At 55.6% G+C, this 13,694-nt stretch overlaps 1 protein-coding gene across 2 annotated transcripts; it reads right to left on the bottom strand.

Annotated features, from left to right (window-relative positions):
- Nucleotides 1-4,441: 4,441 nt before the first annotated feature.
- Nucleotides 4,442-6,315, bottom strand: SOCS1 (suppressor of cytokine signaling 1). Of its 2 annotated transcripts, none has more exons than XM_036928203.2 (2): nucleotides 6,157-6,315; nucleotides 4,442-5,562 (listed from the first exon to the last, which is right to left on the bottom strand). In XM_036928203.2, exon 2 carries the CDS (start codon nucleotides 5,510-5,512, stop codon nucleotides 4,865-4,867), a length of 648 nt encoding a protein of 215 aa, XP_036784098.1. In that variant the 5' UTR covers nucleotides 5,513-5,562; nucleotides 6,157-6,315; the 3' UTR covers nucleotides 4,442-4,864. The 2 variants fall into 2 exon arrangements, with proteins under 2 accessions (XP_036784098.1, XP_036784099.1); XM_036928204.2 differs by having other exon boundaries at nucleotides 4,442-5,565; nucleotides 6,157-6,287.
- Between the last annotated feature and the right edge of the window lie 7,379 nt (nucleotides 6,316-13,694).

The following is a 13,694-nucleotide window of genomic DNA, read 5'->3' as shown; positions in this document are numbered from 1 at the left end:
TTCCCTGGAAGCCTGGAGCCCTGCGGAGTCTCTGGATGGTGGTGGTGGAGGCCAGGGAGGAAGGTGCCCATGTGAAGCGGAGGTAGAGCCAACCTCCAGGTTATGGGGAGCGCCCGCTGTTATGGCCTTGACCTGGTGTGCCCCAAGGACTGCGCTCTCTGTGCCTCCTGGGCTTGCTACCCAGAGTCCTGAGAGGCCGCAGACTATCCACAGTTGGTCCCCTGGCCCTGCGCACAGGGCTGCGTTAGGACTACGTGGAGGCGAGAGGGACGAGGGGAGCCGAGCGCGCTGTGGAACACGCCGGCCAATCGGAGCTGACGTTGGAAGGGCTCGGCTGCAGGCAAGGGGGCGCGGTGACGCCATCAGCACGCCGCACGTGGTGGCCTAGGAGCGCGGGAGCAGAGCGTGACTGTTGGACACAGCCTGTGTCAGGCCCCAGTCAGCCTCCTTTCGGGTCCTGTGCATCCTTCCCTGATGTTGAGGCCAGCTCCATTGTGTAGGTGAACATTGCTCCAAGAAGCCCCTTGCTGGATCTGGGAGGCCATGCCCTGGGCTCTGTTCAGACCCAGCGTGGGGCCTGGTCATACGTTGGAGGGTCTCACTGATGCCTGCCCCACACTCGGTCCCAGTATTGGGCCCGGCGGTTCCTGTGGCTGTCCCTGCCTTGTTATTGGCCTGATTGATGGGAGCTGAGGGGGCTGCCCAGCAATGAACTGTGTTCCCAATCCACCCCATCCTCAGATACACACTCGGAAGCCTGAGACGATGCCAACAGGTCTCCCTGCCTTTGTGCGTCTCTACCTAGCAGTCAGAGGATCTGGTCACAACTCAGATGAGAGAGGTCACCCCCAGGCTCCCTGTCCACCCCCACCCATTCCACCTCACCTCAGTCCCCTCCAGCTCGGCAGCCTTCTGGAAGGGGCTGCGGCTTGTTCCCAGTCGATGGTCTTTGCGCTTGCTGTTCCCACTGCCTGGAACGCCCACCTCCCAGGCTGGCTCTGCCCCATCGTTGAGGCAGGATCCCAGCGTCACCTTAGGGGAGCCTTCCTGATCTCTCTCTCTCTGAAACAGACCCACTCACTTTGTTGGGTCCAACCGCTTTGTTGGGTTATCTGAGCATGCTCACTACTTGGAATGTTCTCGTTCCTTTAGTTTCACATTTCTTTCCTGTCTGAGGTCCTGAATGTGAACTCCATGAGCACAGGACCCAACTCCCTCGATTTTGTTCATTCCTGTATCCTTTGGGCTTAGAGTGATGCCTGGAATATAGTAGGTGCCCAGGGACTGTTTGTTATATGAGCCTCAACTATCATTTACTGAGCGCTGCATCATTCAGAGATGTTCTGCCAGGTTCGGTGCTTCCCTGTGGATCAGCTCAGGACGAGCCCCTGCTCTCCACTTCCTGGCTCTGGGACAATTAAGTTTTCCTCATAAGGCTGGGAGGATCAAGCAGGTGTTGATATGCATTTTCAATATGCTTATAAGGGGGTGTCCTAGTATATCATGGTATATATTATAGGATCAAGAGGCCTAGGAATATGCATTTTCATAGGATTCCTCCCCTCCCCTCCCCCAGTCTTTAAGAAACCAATCACCGTTAGAGTGGGACGGACCTGGCAGGTCTTACCTGTCACCTTTCAGCTGTGTGACGCTGAGTAAGTGACTGTCCTTCTCCGAGCTTCCATTTCCTCATCTGTAACACAGGGATCAGCCTGGGGGACACTTTGATGCGGGCCAAAGGCTGTTCCCACACCTGCAGGCAGTCCCTGAAGAGGTGTTCTTTCCGATTCCAGTTATCTGCCCCACTCTGGTCAGCTCACCCACTCTCGGCGGGCAGGATACCTCAACTGCACCTAGGCCCCCAATCCATTAGCCCTGCCCCCTGACGCCCAAACCTCCTCTCACTTTTCATTCTTGTAAATTGACGTCAGTGCTGCTGAATCATGAAGCTGAGGTTGGAGACAGAACTGTGCACCGCTGGGGGAGCCACATGGCCCCTACTGCACCCCCTCCTCCCCCGAACGCCAGCCCTTTTCCTCTGCAGTGGTGTCTACAGTGGTGTTTACACTGGTGTGTGCACACAATTGCAGTCACACCGTGAAAGGGTATCTGCTGCGACCCTCCTTACCCAGAACGACTCAGGGCAAGAGATTTTATTATCTGAAAGAGAAAGTGGCTGGCCCCAGAGAGAGAGAGAGGGAGCAGCAGCTCTTGGATGAGGAAGCGTGTTTTTTAAGGAGTAGGGGTAAGGTGTGTTCTGCGTTGGTGATTGGATCTTAAGGCGTGGGGGTCTTAGCGCGCCAGAATTTGCCTTCACACGGGGCCTGGAGTGCAGCTCCAGAGGGTTAGGTCATTTAGGTCACTGTACCTATGTTAGTATAGATTTTCTTAAAAACGACTCAGAGAGAAAGGACCAGCTCTGAGGAGTGTGATCAGAGGAGCCTTTATTCTTAGCTGTTTTGCTCCAGGTTTTATAAAGGGAATGGGTTTGTAATTATTTTTTTTTTTAAAGGAGGGAAAAATCCTGAAAATATTGTGAACTACCTGCTAACTTGTCTCTCTTTAGACGAGGACCTAGTTCCTCATCTGTAAAATAGCGATGTCAGTAGTAACTCAATCATAAGACTAGGGTGAAGGTTGAGTGTTGTGATACAGGTAGCTAGGGCACAGTAACACTATATATAAACATCAGCAGCTGCTATTATTACAGCCTTAGGCCCTCATGGGGCATCACGTTGCCACTGAAGCAGTAGTAAGTTTGAAAATCTGGCTCCACCACTTTCTGTGTGTCCTACTTTGCCTCTCTGAGCCTCAGTTTCCCCATCTGTAAAATGGGGGAGAGGTTTCTAACTCACAGGCTGGTTTTGAGAATTAAACAAGATAGTACAGGTCCCAGCAAAGTAAGCGCTCGGTGCCTGCAATATGCCCAAGCATTGCCTTTCTGGATTCCTCCATTTCTTCAGGCACTGCTCAAGCTGGGTAGGAGACAGAAAGTCAAAACAAGGACAGGACTTGATCCACCCAGCAGACAAACAAAGGGCAGGAAGGTGTTGAAAAGAAAAAGCAGCTGTTCCTTGGAGGCAGAGAGACATCTCCTTCCCTCCTACCCCACCTGCAGCTGTTCCTTGGAGGCAGAGAGACATCTCCTTCCCTCCTACCCCACCTGCAGCTGTTCCTTGGAGGCAGAGAGACATCTCCTTCCCTCCTACCCCACCTTTTTAAAGGATGAAATTGCAGCCCTCTGAGATCCTCTATCTCTCCTGGCCATCCTTATCCTTAACCTTTAGGCCTGGAACCTATTTAATTCCCAAGACAAGCCTGGGCCACTCCAGCTCTCCATCAAGTCAATCTTACTGTTGAGTCTGAAAGGTGTTATTAAATACTAGGACACCCCATTATAAGCATGTCTAAGGCTGTAGAGGACCATCCTGACTTCTAAAAATGAGGGTTGACATAGCTGTGAGGCTGCTTAACCCTAAACCTGAGAACGACTCAATTCACTGGGTGCGGCAACTCAGCTCTGAGTTCTTGGCATGGCTTATCTGTCAGGCACAGAAGTAGGCATAAAACCGGGCATAGGCACTTCCTGGTGATGCGGGCCAGCCCTGCAAGCACCCTTGGAGTGACCACTCCATCCTCTGGCTCCTGAAAACTTGATCTATGCATGATGCATAGACAACCAGCTGCTGAAGGTTGGACAGCAAGCCGATTTTAGAGGTAGATACTGATGTCCCAGGAGGCAAAGGCAATTGCTCCTGCCACTGCAGACCACAGAGCCTCTTTCTGGCTCCAAGCTGTATTTTCATCAAAAAGTACCGGAGACTGAACAGGGCAGGAAGAAGTCAGGCCCAACCCGGTATTCCCACCATCCCATCTAAAATACATCTCCCTTGATGCTGAGTTTCAGAATGTGCCACTCCTTCCAAAAACTGATCAAACCGCCCTCCCCTCCCACCCTCTTCCTGGAAGTTGTTATGGTCATAGAATGAAAGAAGTTTCTCTCTGTCATCCATTTCAAGCAGATTCTGGGTGGACAGCCAAAAAAGGCCCAAGTGTTGTCTTTGACACAGGATGACCGCAGGTAAAAATTACCTGCTGTGGTTTTCTCTTCGTAAAATGGGGATGAGAGCCTTGCTTCCTAGGGTTGTCTCTATAAGAGTAAGTAAACTGAAGCATTTAAAGCACAGTAGAGGGCCTGGCACACATTAAGTGCCCAAACATGAGCTGCATTTTACCAGATGCAAAATAGCAAAACTAGACCACCGGTTTCTTTCCCCGAGCTGTGGGTGGAACCATGCAGGGTTCCCAGCTACTGAACATGGGCCATATACCACCCAAACAGATCAGTCCTAGGAAACCCCCCCAGACCCATTCAGAACCAAGGAAATCTTTTGACCAAAGCACACGCTCTAGAAACCTTTTTCTTAAAAAAAAAAAAAACTTTCATAATAAAGTTTATTACCTAAACTGGTTGTAAAAAATATAAAATAGGATTCTGCACAGCAGAAAAATAAAGCCAGAGACCATCCCCCAACCCCTGGTTTGTGCAAAGATACTGGGTATATGTAAACATGAAGAGGTAGGAGGTACGAGTTCAGGTCCTGGACCCAGATACAGTTAAGTTAAGCTGCTACGAAAACCAGGGGGACCCAGAGGGAGCACCAGGAGGGGGGAGCACCCCTCCAAGAGGTGGGGAAAGGTCTGCAGCCTCGTCTCCAGCGGAGAGGGGGGAGGCGCCTAGCCCCCCACACCCGCTCCCTCCAACCCAGGAGGGAAGGGCACACCCACGTGGTTCCAAGGAAATAATAATTAATAATAGAAAATAATAACAAGGTGCCCCAGTTAATGCTGCGTGCGTGGCCGGTCAGATCTGGAAGGGGAAGGAGCTCAAGTAGTCGCGGAGGACGGGGTTGAGGGGGATGCGCGCCAGGTTCTCGCGGCCCACGGTGGCCACGATGCGCTGGCGGCACAGCTCCTGCAGCGGCCGCACGCGGCGCTGGCGCAGCGGGGCCCCCAGCATGCGGCGCGGCGCCGCCACGTAGTGCTCCAGCAGCTCGAAGAGACAGTCGAAGCTCTCGCGGCTGCCGTCCAGGTGGAAGCGGCCAGCCTGGAAGTGCACGCGGATGCTCGTGGGGCCCGAGGCCATCTTCACGCTGAGGGCGAAGAAGCAGTTCCGCTGGCGGCTGTCGCGCACCAGGAAGGTGCCCACGGGCTCGGTGCGCAGCCGCTCGTGCGCCCCGTGCACGCTCAGGGGCCCCCAGTAGAAGCCGCAGGCGTCGAGGAGCGCGCTGGCTCGGGTGATGCGCCGGTACTCGGCGTGCGAGCGGAACGTGCGGAAGTGCGTGTCGCCGGGGGCCGGGGCCGGGGTCGGGGCCGCAGCCGGAGCCGCCGGGCAGGGCCGCGGGCGCGCGGGGTCCGCGGGCGAGGAGGAGGAGGAAGGCTCGGGCCGCCGTCGGGACTCTGCTGCCGTGGAGATTGCATTGTCGGCTGCCACCTGGTTGTGTGCCACCATCCTACACGCGGGGCCAGCCGGAGGGGTGGGCCATAGCGTCCGGGGGTGCGCTGCTGGGAGACAGAGGCAGTGAGCGCAGAGTCTGGGCAGGGCTGGGCAGGCGATGGCCCGCGACACCTCTTGGGGAGGCGTGAGGCTCTAGGCTGAGCCGACCCTCAGGAGCCAAGGGCGCAGGATCACGACGGCGCGGCCCCTTACAGCCTCAGTGGGCTCATCTAGACAATGGGCTTCCCAGTCCGCGGAGCACTTCCAGGCGGCTGGGGGCTCGGTGCGCGTGGAGTCCAGCCTCTGGGTCGTTGGGAGTTTGGGTGAGAGAGGGGCGCGCAGAGAGGTTCCGGAGAGAGGTGACTGGCCCGACTCCGGTCACCCGGCCCCTGCTCGCCGCCCCTTGGCCGCCGCCTGCTGGCCAGGCTGGGATTTGCGCCTCGTCCGTGTGATATGCGTAGACAGGAGAAAAACCTGCGCTGCGGGAATCCCACGCGCGGTGGACTGCCACGGTGGGGCCGGCGGGGGCCAGGGGCGTGGCGGCCGCGACCCCGCCACTCCGCCCGCGAGGCTGGGAGGATACTGGTGGCCCTTTCGTTTCCTGCCCTCTCCTTTTTCCCCGTCCTCCCTCCCACTGCCTTGCCCAGTGCCCGGCTCACCTGGCGGCGGGACGCGGGGCGCCGCGGGCGGGGCGGCAGGGGGCTCCGGGGCGGCTCTCGCGCATGCTCCGGGGCCGGGAGCCGTGCAGCTGCCACGGCCGCAGATCGCTCTGCTCCGCACCCGCCCCTGCACCAGTCTTTTAAACTGGCTTGGAGGCGGGGCCGACGGGGCTCGGTGCCCCGCCCCTAATGACTCCACCCCCGGAAAGCCCCGCCCTTTCGCGCCACTTTCGGTTTCTTTTTCTACTGGGGCGCGCAGTGGAGGCCACACCTGCTCGACCTTTCCATCGCACCTGGGCACCCTCCCTGGGCGGGGGGTCCCTTGACCTAGCCTCGTACCTGCCCTAAGACCCTACATCAAGGACTCTGGCCCCGCCCCTGAACTCCTTGGCCACTTCCCAGAGGCCCCCTTCGGACCCGGCGCCCCTACTTTGCCCCCACTACCCTCGGTCGCAGATTTCTGCAGCCAAGCCTTACTAGGACCCTCTGGACGGGCCTGCCTGACACACCCGCTGCAAGGTGTCTCAGCACCCATCTCAAGCAGTGCTCTGTCCCCTACTCCCCTCCGGCCAGACCGCCTCCACCTGACCCTGGGGCCCCATCGCGGGCGACAGCCCCGCCCAACTAGTCTCGGAGCCTCAGGCAACCTACCCCGAACCCCTCCCAGCCTGCCTTGTCCCTGGGCTTGGCTCAGGCTTCCCAGGAAGAGGCGGCCTGACCACAAGCTTCAGAGGAATCCTTCGGAGGCGCGGGAAGGGCGCCTCGGCTGCGAGGCCGAGTTCCTCAGAAACCGGGCGGGGCTCAACAAGGTCCCCCGCTGCCTTGACTCAGCCGCCCTACTACCCGATAACTGGGGAAACTGAGGCCCGGGAGGGGCTGTGGTTTGCAGTGATTGGCAGATGGGGAGTTCTCCTTACGCTTATTTTGGGGCAAGGAGCAGCTGCGCACCTCCAAACACACTGAAGCCCAGTGAAAAGGTGGTTCATTTTCAGAATGATGATTCCAAAACCCACTTGAGTTTTCCTGGCCAGCTGCCTTCTCGCCTCACCTCTACCTTACAGCTTCTCCTCTCCCTGCGCAGTCAAGCATCTGCCCCCACACGCCACCACACCTCCAACTTGGGATGGCGGGGTGGGGTTGGTGGGGGCTATAATTTTTACGTTTATGTGTGTGAGCCAGTGATCATGCCTGTCTTGGAAAGTGTGGAGTAGGGGCCTGGCTGGTGTATTTTTGAAGGAGAGAAGGATCACATAAGGATTGCGGCTGGTGGGTGGGTAGTCAGTGTCTGCAAGGGTCACAGAAGGCGGGCGGGCTGGAGCAAGAGGACTGGCTTCACACTGGCACACACTGCCCTCTACAGGCAGCTCATGGGCTGCAGCCCAGGCAACTCACTGAAGTCCTAGTGCCGGCTTCTGCGCCTTCCTGTGCTTTCCTTCTCCTGCCCCAGGCAGCACCGAGGTCCTCTCCCCTGATTTCTCCTGAACAGAAGCGGGTAGGCCATTCTAGAACCAGCCTTGCTTAAGACCCATTGGCTCATGTTTGCAGCAGCTGGTGTTGGGCATTGATGTGGTTGTCCTGGGTCTTATGTGTGTGTGTGTGTGTGTGCGTTTGTGTGTGCATGCACTCTTGTGCAAGAGGGTGAGAGAGGAGGTGCAGAGCCATGCATGCATCAGTGGTCAGTTTGTTGGAGCCCACAGACATGTGGCTTCATCCCTGTGCCCATGTCACAAGCTCGGCCAGTGAAGGCATGGGCAGAGTAGGAGCTTCCTGGGGGTAAACATGCCCCTGGATGCTGGCAGTGGGGAGGTGCAGCATTGCCTTCTCACCTGAGCTGGTAGGTGGTGGTCCGGGCCCAGAGAAGGTGGGCAGGCTGGGCTGGCTACTGCATGACTTGTCTTCCTGCCAGCGTGTCTCCTTAGCAGGCCTCCGGGCAGAGGAAAATCGATAAATAGCTGATAGCCCATGCCCCCTACCCACCACGGACAGCTAGGATGGCTACTTGGGACAGCTACCCCTTTCCCCAAGGGACTGGGGTCTCCTCTCTGTCCCCCTCTTGCTGCCACACTCCCACCTAGCCCCTTGGAGTTCCTCCTTCATTCCATTTACTGATGCCTAAGTTAACTGTGTGCTAAGTACTTTACAGTCCTTAGACCATTGGATTGGCACAACAATCCAATCTGCCCATTTTACAGACAGAGAAACTGAGGCTCAGAAAGGGAGTCCCTTTCCCAGGGGTACCCAGCTCAGAAGGAGCAGAACTAAGATTCATATCCAGGATATCAGGGTCCAGTGCTTTTGCCCTTATTCACTCTGCTGTAAAATCCCCCCCCCCCACCCAGTTCCTGGTGATCTCAATTCCTGGTCTGTCCTCTGGCAAACAGCAGATGCCAAAGAAATCAGAGAGATTCATTTGTATGCTGGCCTGCAGGCTTCCCTCTCATTTATAAGCCTGGGACCACCATGAAGGAGGCATTATCTCTATTCTACAGATGAAGAGATCAAGGCAGAGGAGTTATTCACATGCTCAAGGTCACAGGACCAGAAAGTTGAAGAGTTGGAATTGGCACCCAGATAGTCTGGGTCCAAAGTCTGGCAAGTTATCACTATATTTTATGCATCACCCACCACTGGGCACAGCCCCCAGCAGCTGTTCTGGAGCGACCACAGCTCCAGGTGTTAGCATCCAAGCCTCCATCTCACCCTTTGTGGCTTTGGCCCGTCCGAGGCTCAGTTTTCTTGCCTGGACGCTGGGCCTGGCTGCACCCTCCACTCTGATCAGGCCCTGGTTGTAAAAGCTGTTGTGAGTCAGGCACAAATCACCAAGCCCACGTGGGTTCTCCTCACCACCAACAGTGACAATCATTATAGATTTGGTTTCATTTTCTGAAGTCCTGAGTTCAAAATGAAACCAAATCCAGATGCCAAAAGGGAAAAAGAAGTGACCTGATGCTCATTGGCCTCCTGGGCCCTTCTTCCTGGAGGACTGGCACTAGGCACACCGGAAGGTAGGAAGCCCGGAGCCCTGAGGAGGTCGCTCCCCGCAGCCCATCTATCTTGGAAGCTCTCCAGTGCCTCCCACAGTTCCGTCTCTCCTGGCCACGCCTAGCCAGCAGCTTTTCCTTTTGCCTCTCTTGTCCCCTGCAACTGAGTCTTCACACAGTAGTCCACACTATCTTTAAAGACACTAGACCCTCTATTGTAACTATGGTGTTTCAAGCCAGCATATAGTGTGGGGCTTATTCAGTAAATGATCTTGAAATAAATTTTAATTTGGAGAAAAAATACCCTAGGCCCTGTCATTTACTCTATTAAGACCCCCTCATGATATGTCCAAACCGCACCCCCAGCCTGCACATCCCCACTTGTCCTGGCCCCTGCCTCCTGTCCAGCCACTGGCATGTCCTGTCTGCTCCAGTCTTCGGATGCTTCAAGCTCTTCCCTCCTGGGGGCTTCTGCACATACTGTCCCTCGGTCTGGAGTGTCCTCCCGTCAGGTCCCCACTGGGCCGCTCCACCCCCACCCCACCACAGTCACTCTGCATTATATCTCCTTGCCCCCTTGATCTCTGTGACAGGCAGATCATGTTTACATTTTTGTGTGTTCTTTCTCTGGACGGGGCCACACGTGTCCTCTGTGTTCGCAGCCCGTGTAGCCGCTGAACACACTTGGTTCCTTGGCAGCCCCAGAGAGGTTGATCACCAGCCCACGGTCCCACAGAAGGGAAACAGGAGCTAGGATTCAGACTCAGGATGCAAAATGCACATACCGAACCCCTCTTCCCACCTGCACCTGCCATGCTTCTGGGCTGTCTACTGCATGTGGATCTCATGAATGGTTGTGGGTCCATGGCATTCCATGTGTGGGCACACTTGCGTGCCTGAGTGTGGGAGTGTATAAGGCAAAGGAGGGCTCTACCCCAGTAGGGTGTTGCTTCTCTACTTCGAAGGCTTCTTGGGCGTCTCCATGTCCCGAGTCGGCATCGGCTCCTTTCCCAAGGGCCTGGCACAAAGCATCCCTGCTCCCCATGCAACCTCTTTCCTGCTTTGTGCTTCCCAGCCAGACCCAAAATGTGACATCTTTAGTGAAATAAAAAGGCCAACCCCAGGACAGTGTGCAAGCTTTAATATTGCATAGAAATTGCTGTAGTAACATGTTCCTGCAAGAAGTCTGACTTCCTCGTTCTAGCATTGTGCGCATGATTGCGCTTCTCATGTGGGTGAGACCAACACAGGAACCAGCCACGGAGAGCCTTCGCAGCTGTGCTTCCGCCGTAAGGGGTAGGAATGGGACAGGGCCCCTTTAATAACAGTGGTTCACAATGTCACTTAACTCCCATCCTTTGGATTTTGGACTGCTCGTTTGTAATTGAATATGGGATAGATATTAGACTATCAAGGTCCTTTTGGCTTACATGAATCCATCCATTTATCATCTACCCACCCATGAATTCACCCAGTCCATCCATTTATCCAACATTTAATTTCATTCTTTTATACTTTATCCAGGCTACCTGTCTAGTCCATCAGTCCAAACACCTCTTCTTCCATCCGTCAATCCATTCAGTTCCTCCATTCATCGTCTACCCGTTCACCTACCCATTTGTCCATCCACTGGTCATCTAATCATGCACCCAGCTAGCCAGCCTCTAACCAGTCCATCAGACCAGCCATGCTCCCGTCACACTCATGCTTCCAGCTCTCCATCCGTGTCCAACCGACTCACCCTCCAGGCACCTGGCACATCCTTCCAGCCATGAACCATTTTTACCCAACCAGCTGATTTGTTTACCCGACTAGCACATCAGTCCAGTTCAGCTAATCGTGCCTATGTGACACCTGACAAATTTTGTCCCTGCCTCCATCCAGCTACCATCTGTGTGGGGAACCCTTCTATCACCCATCCCTCTGCCTAATCAACCTGGTGAATTATTTAACCACCCATCATGTTTCCAGCTATCTGATCTCTATCGGTCCAGCCTCCCAATCACCCCGTCCAGCGTCCCTGCAGAGCCAGTCCATCGATGCATTATCACACAGCTGCCGTAGTTGTTCTCCCTCGTCACCCTTGCCTGTGGGTCCTCTGTGCTCTGGCTTGCAGCCGCCGGCTTCCCCTCCCTGCCCCCAAGGCCCAGCAGCTGCTCTCCCTCATCTGGAGGCCAGTGGTCCTTCCTCCCCCACTTATATGGACCTGAGTTGCGCCTCTTTGTTTTATACACCTGCTGGCTTCTCTTGACCCCCTTCCTCTTGTTCATCTTTCTCTTCAAGTTCTTCATGTTCTTAGGGTAGTTGCAGGAGTGGGTGGTGGGCCGCGTGGGGTGTCTGTGACGCCTGGATGCTGGGCTGGGGCCCGGCCCCTGGCTTTGGCGGCCAGGTGGGCTGCGGCGGCCAGCCGGGCTCCTGCCGCAGCTGTGACTACAGTGGGGACAGGTGTGGCTTTGGGGCCAACAGTGGCTATAGGGTTGCATGTGGGTGACAGGAAGGCTCTGTGTCTCAGTGCCCACGGGTGGCCACGCTTGGAGGAAGCTCCTCCTCCTCCTCCTTTTCCAGCACACCCAGCTTTGCAGAGGCTCTGGCAGCCCCTGGTCATGTAGGCGGTGTTGATTGTGAGGGCACAGGCTGCGGGGTGTGACAGATGTTACACGGTCCCCTACCCCTTACCCTAGCCCCCAGGGTTGGCTTCAGGAGCACTTTGGGGGAGTCCCACCTTCTAAGAGTAGGGAGCCTTGGGTCACACTGAGCTGGATCCGCATCCCAGAGCTGCTCCAGGTCTCAGTTTCCTACCTTTGTAGAATGGGGACAATCAGAATACCTGTGTCCCGGGGACTTCCGGAGGAATTAAATGAGAGAACCCATGTCCAGCAGATGGCTCAGGGCCAGCCCGCAGCGAATGCTCAGTATACATCATCTCAGCCGTTTACTTTCCCACCCAGGTAGCTCGGAAGCCATGCACAGCCCTGACCCCAGTATGGCTGGCTGGCCGGGCAGGCGGTTGATATGGCAGCTGACCAGTGTACAGATAGGTGGGAAGGGGTGAATGTGAAGGGATCAGACGGCTGACTGGATGGATGCTGGGTGGTCCCGGGGCCTGCCCAGCAAGCACACTTCCCCAGCAAGGTTGAAAGCCAGGAGACTGAGAGCCAGCCTCAAATCCCAGTTTGCATGGATGTCCAATGTTGGGTAGGCTATATGGGTTTTTAAGGCTTGACTTCCTCATCTGATGAAGGGACATCACTCCTTCCTTCCTGGTATTCTTGTGAGCCTGAGATGCCTGTCAAGCCACAGGAAGTCCTTGAAAACCTGTCTTTCTCCTTCCTGTTCCTGCCTCCTGCCTCTACTCCCCTCCTTACTAACAAAGCCCCACCGTACAGTGGGAATCCTGCCGTCCCTGCTCGGACCTCCTGGCCCCTACAGAAGAAATCCCAAACGTGTGTTGGCACGTGAGGCCCGGTGCAAACTCCCGAGTCTTGGGTGTTCCATCCATAGCCGCCCACCCTCCCCCACACCTTGGCGATGCCCCTGGGCTTAGCTCTTGGCCACTCTTGGCCTATATCTCCCCACTCCCCCCTCCCATGAAACTCCCTCCATCTCCATCTCCTGGCTGCTGCCCCTGGGCAGGTCCTCCCAGCCCACATCTACTTCTCACTCTCTATTGCTCACACACAACTTGGCCTGTTGTTATAAATATTTGCTATCATCTACTTTATTGCGGTTTATTTCTTAATAAACATGTCCTGCCACTTACGGTGAAAACCTCCCTCACCTACTGAGCACTTCCTACGTGGCTGGACTCCAGCCCTATCCTTTCTAGGCAGCTCTACCCTCAAGCTTACCAGTGACCCTTTGGGCTGCATGGTGGCTCCCCCTAAGCCCTGGAACCTGTCAGTGTGACCCTATTTGGGAAAAGGAGCTTTGCAGATATAGTAAATTAAGAATCTTGAGAGCATCCTGGATTATCCAGGTGGACCCCAAATCCAATGACAAGCGCCCTTATAAAGGACAGAGGAAAAGACACGCAGGGAGAAGAAACCATGGGAAAGCAGAGGCAGAGACTGGGGGGATGCAGCCCATTGCTCTAAGGAGGGGATTGGCTCTGATAAAGGCAGAATGGGGGTGCAGATGGTCACCTTGAATGTGAGGATGGCAGCAGAAGTCAGTGGCTAAGATGGACTCAGACCCTCCCACGTGCTCTGGTCCAAAACCAGGGCCAGAAGGCAAGTGAACCCAGCAAGCCCTGTAGCTCCAGCCTCCGTACCTGTGCTAGTTAAACACTCACCCCTGCCAGGCGTGGTCCCACCCAGCATTTCAGTTAATTCTCCTGACCGCCCAACCTGGTGGGTAGCTATTAATCTCACCCTTAAACAGGGAGGGGCAGGCTGAGATTCAGAGACAGAAAGTGGCTTGCTCAGGGTCACACCGCTAGTAAAAAGGAACATGAACCCAGTTTAGCTGGGGCCCCAAGCCAGTGCTCTTTAAGACTGTCCTCGGTTAGAACAGCAAAAGGGGGTCACTAAGGAAGATGACCCTGTCCTGCTGGCTGCC

The sequence above is a fragment of the Manis pentadactyla genome, chromosome 10, assembly GCF_030020395.1.
Source record: "Manis pentadactyla isolate mManPen7 chromosome 10, mManPen7.hap1, whole genome shotgun sequence".
NCBI lineage: Eukaryota > Metazoa > Chordata > Mammalia > Pholidota > Manidae > Manis > Manis pentadactyla.
The sequence above is the reverse complement of the archived record's forward strand: the minus strand, read 5'-3'. Positions and strand labels throughout refer to the sequence as shown.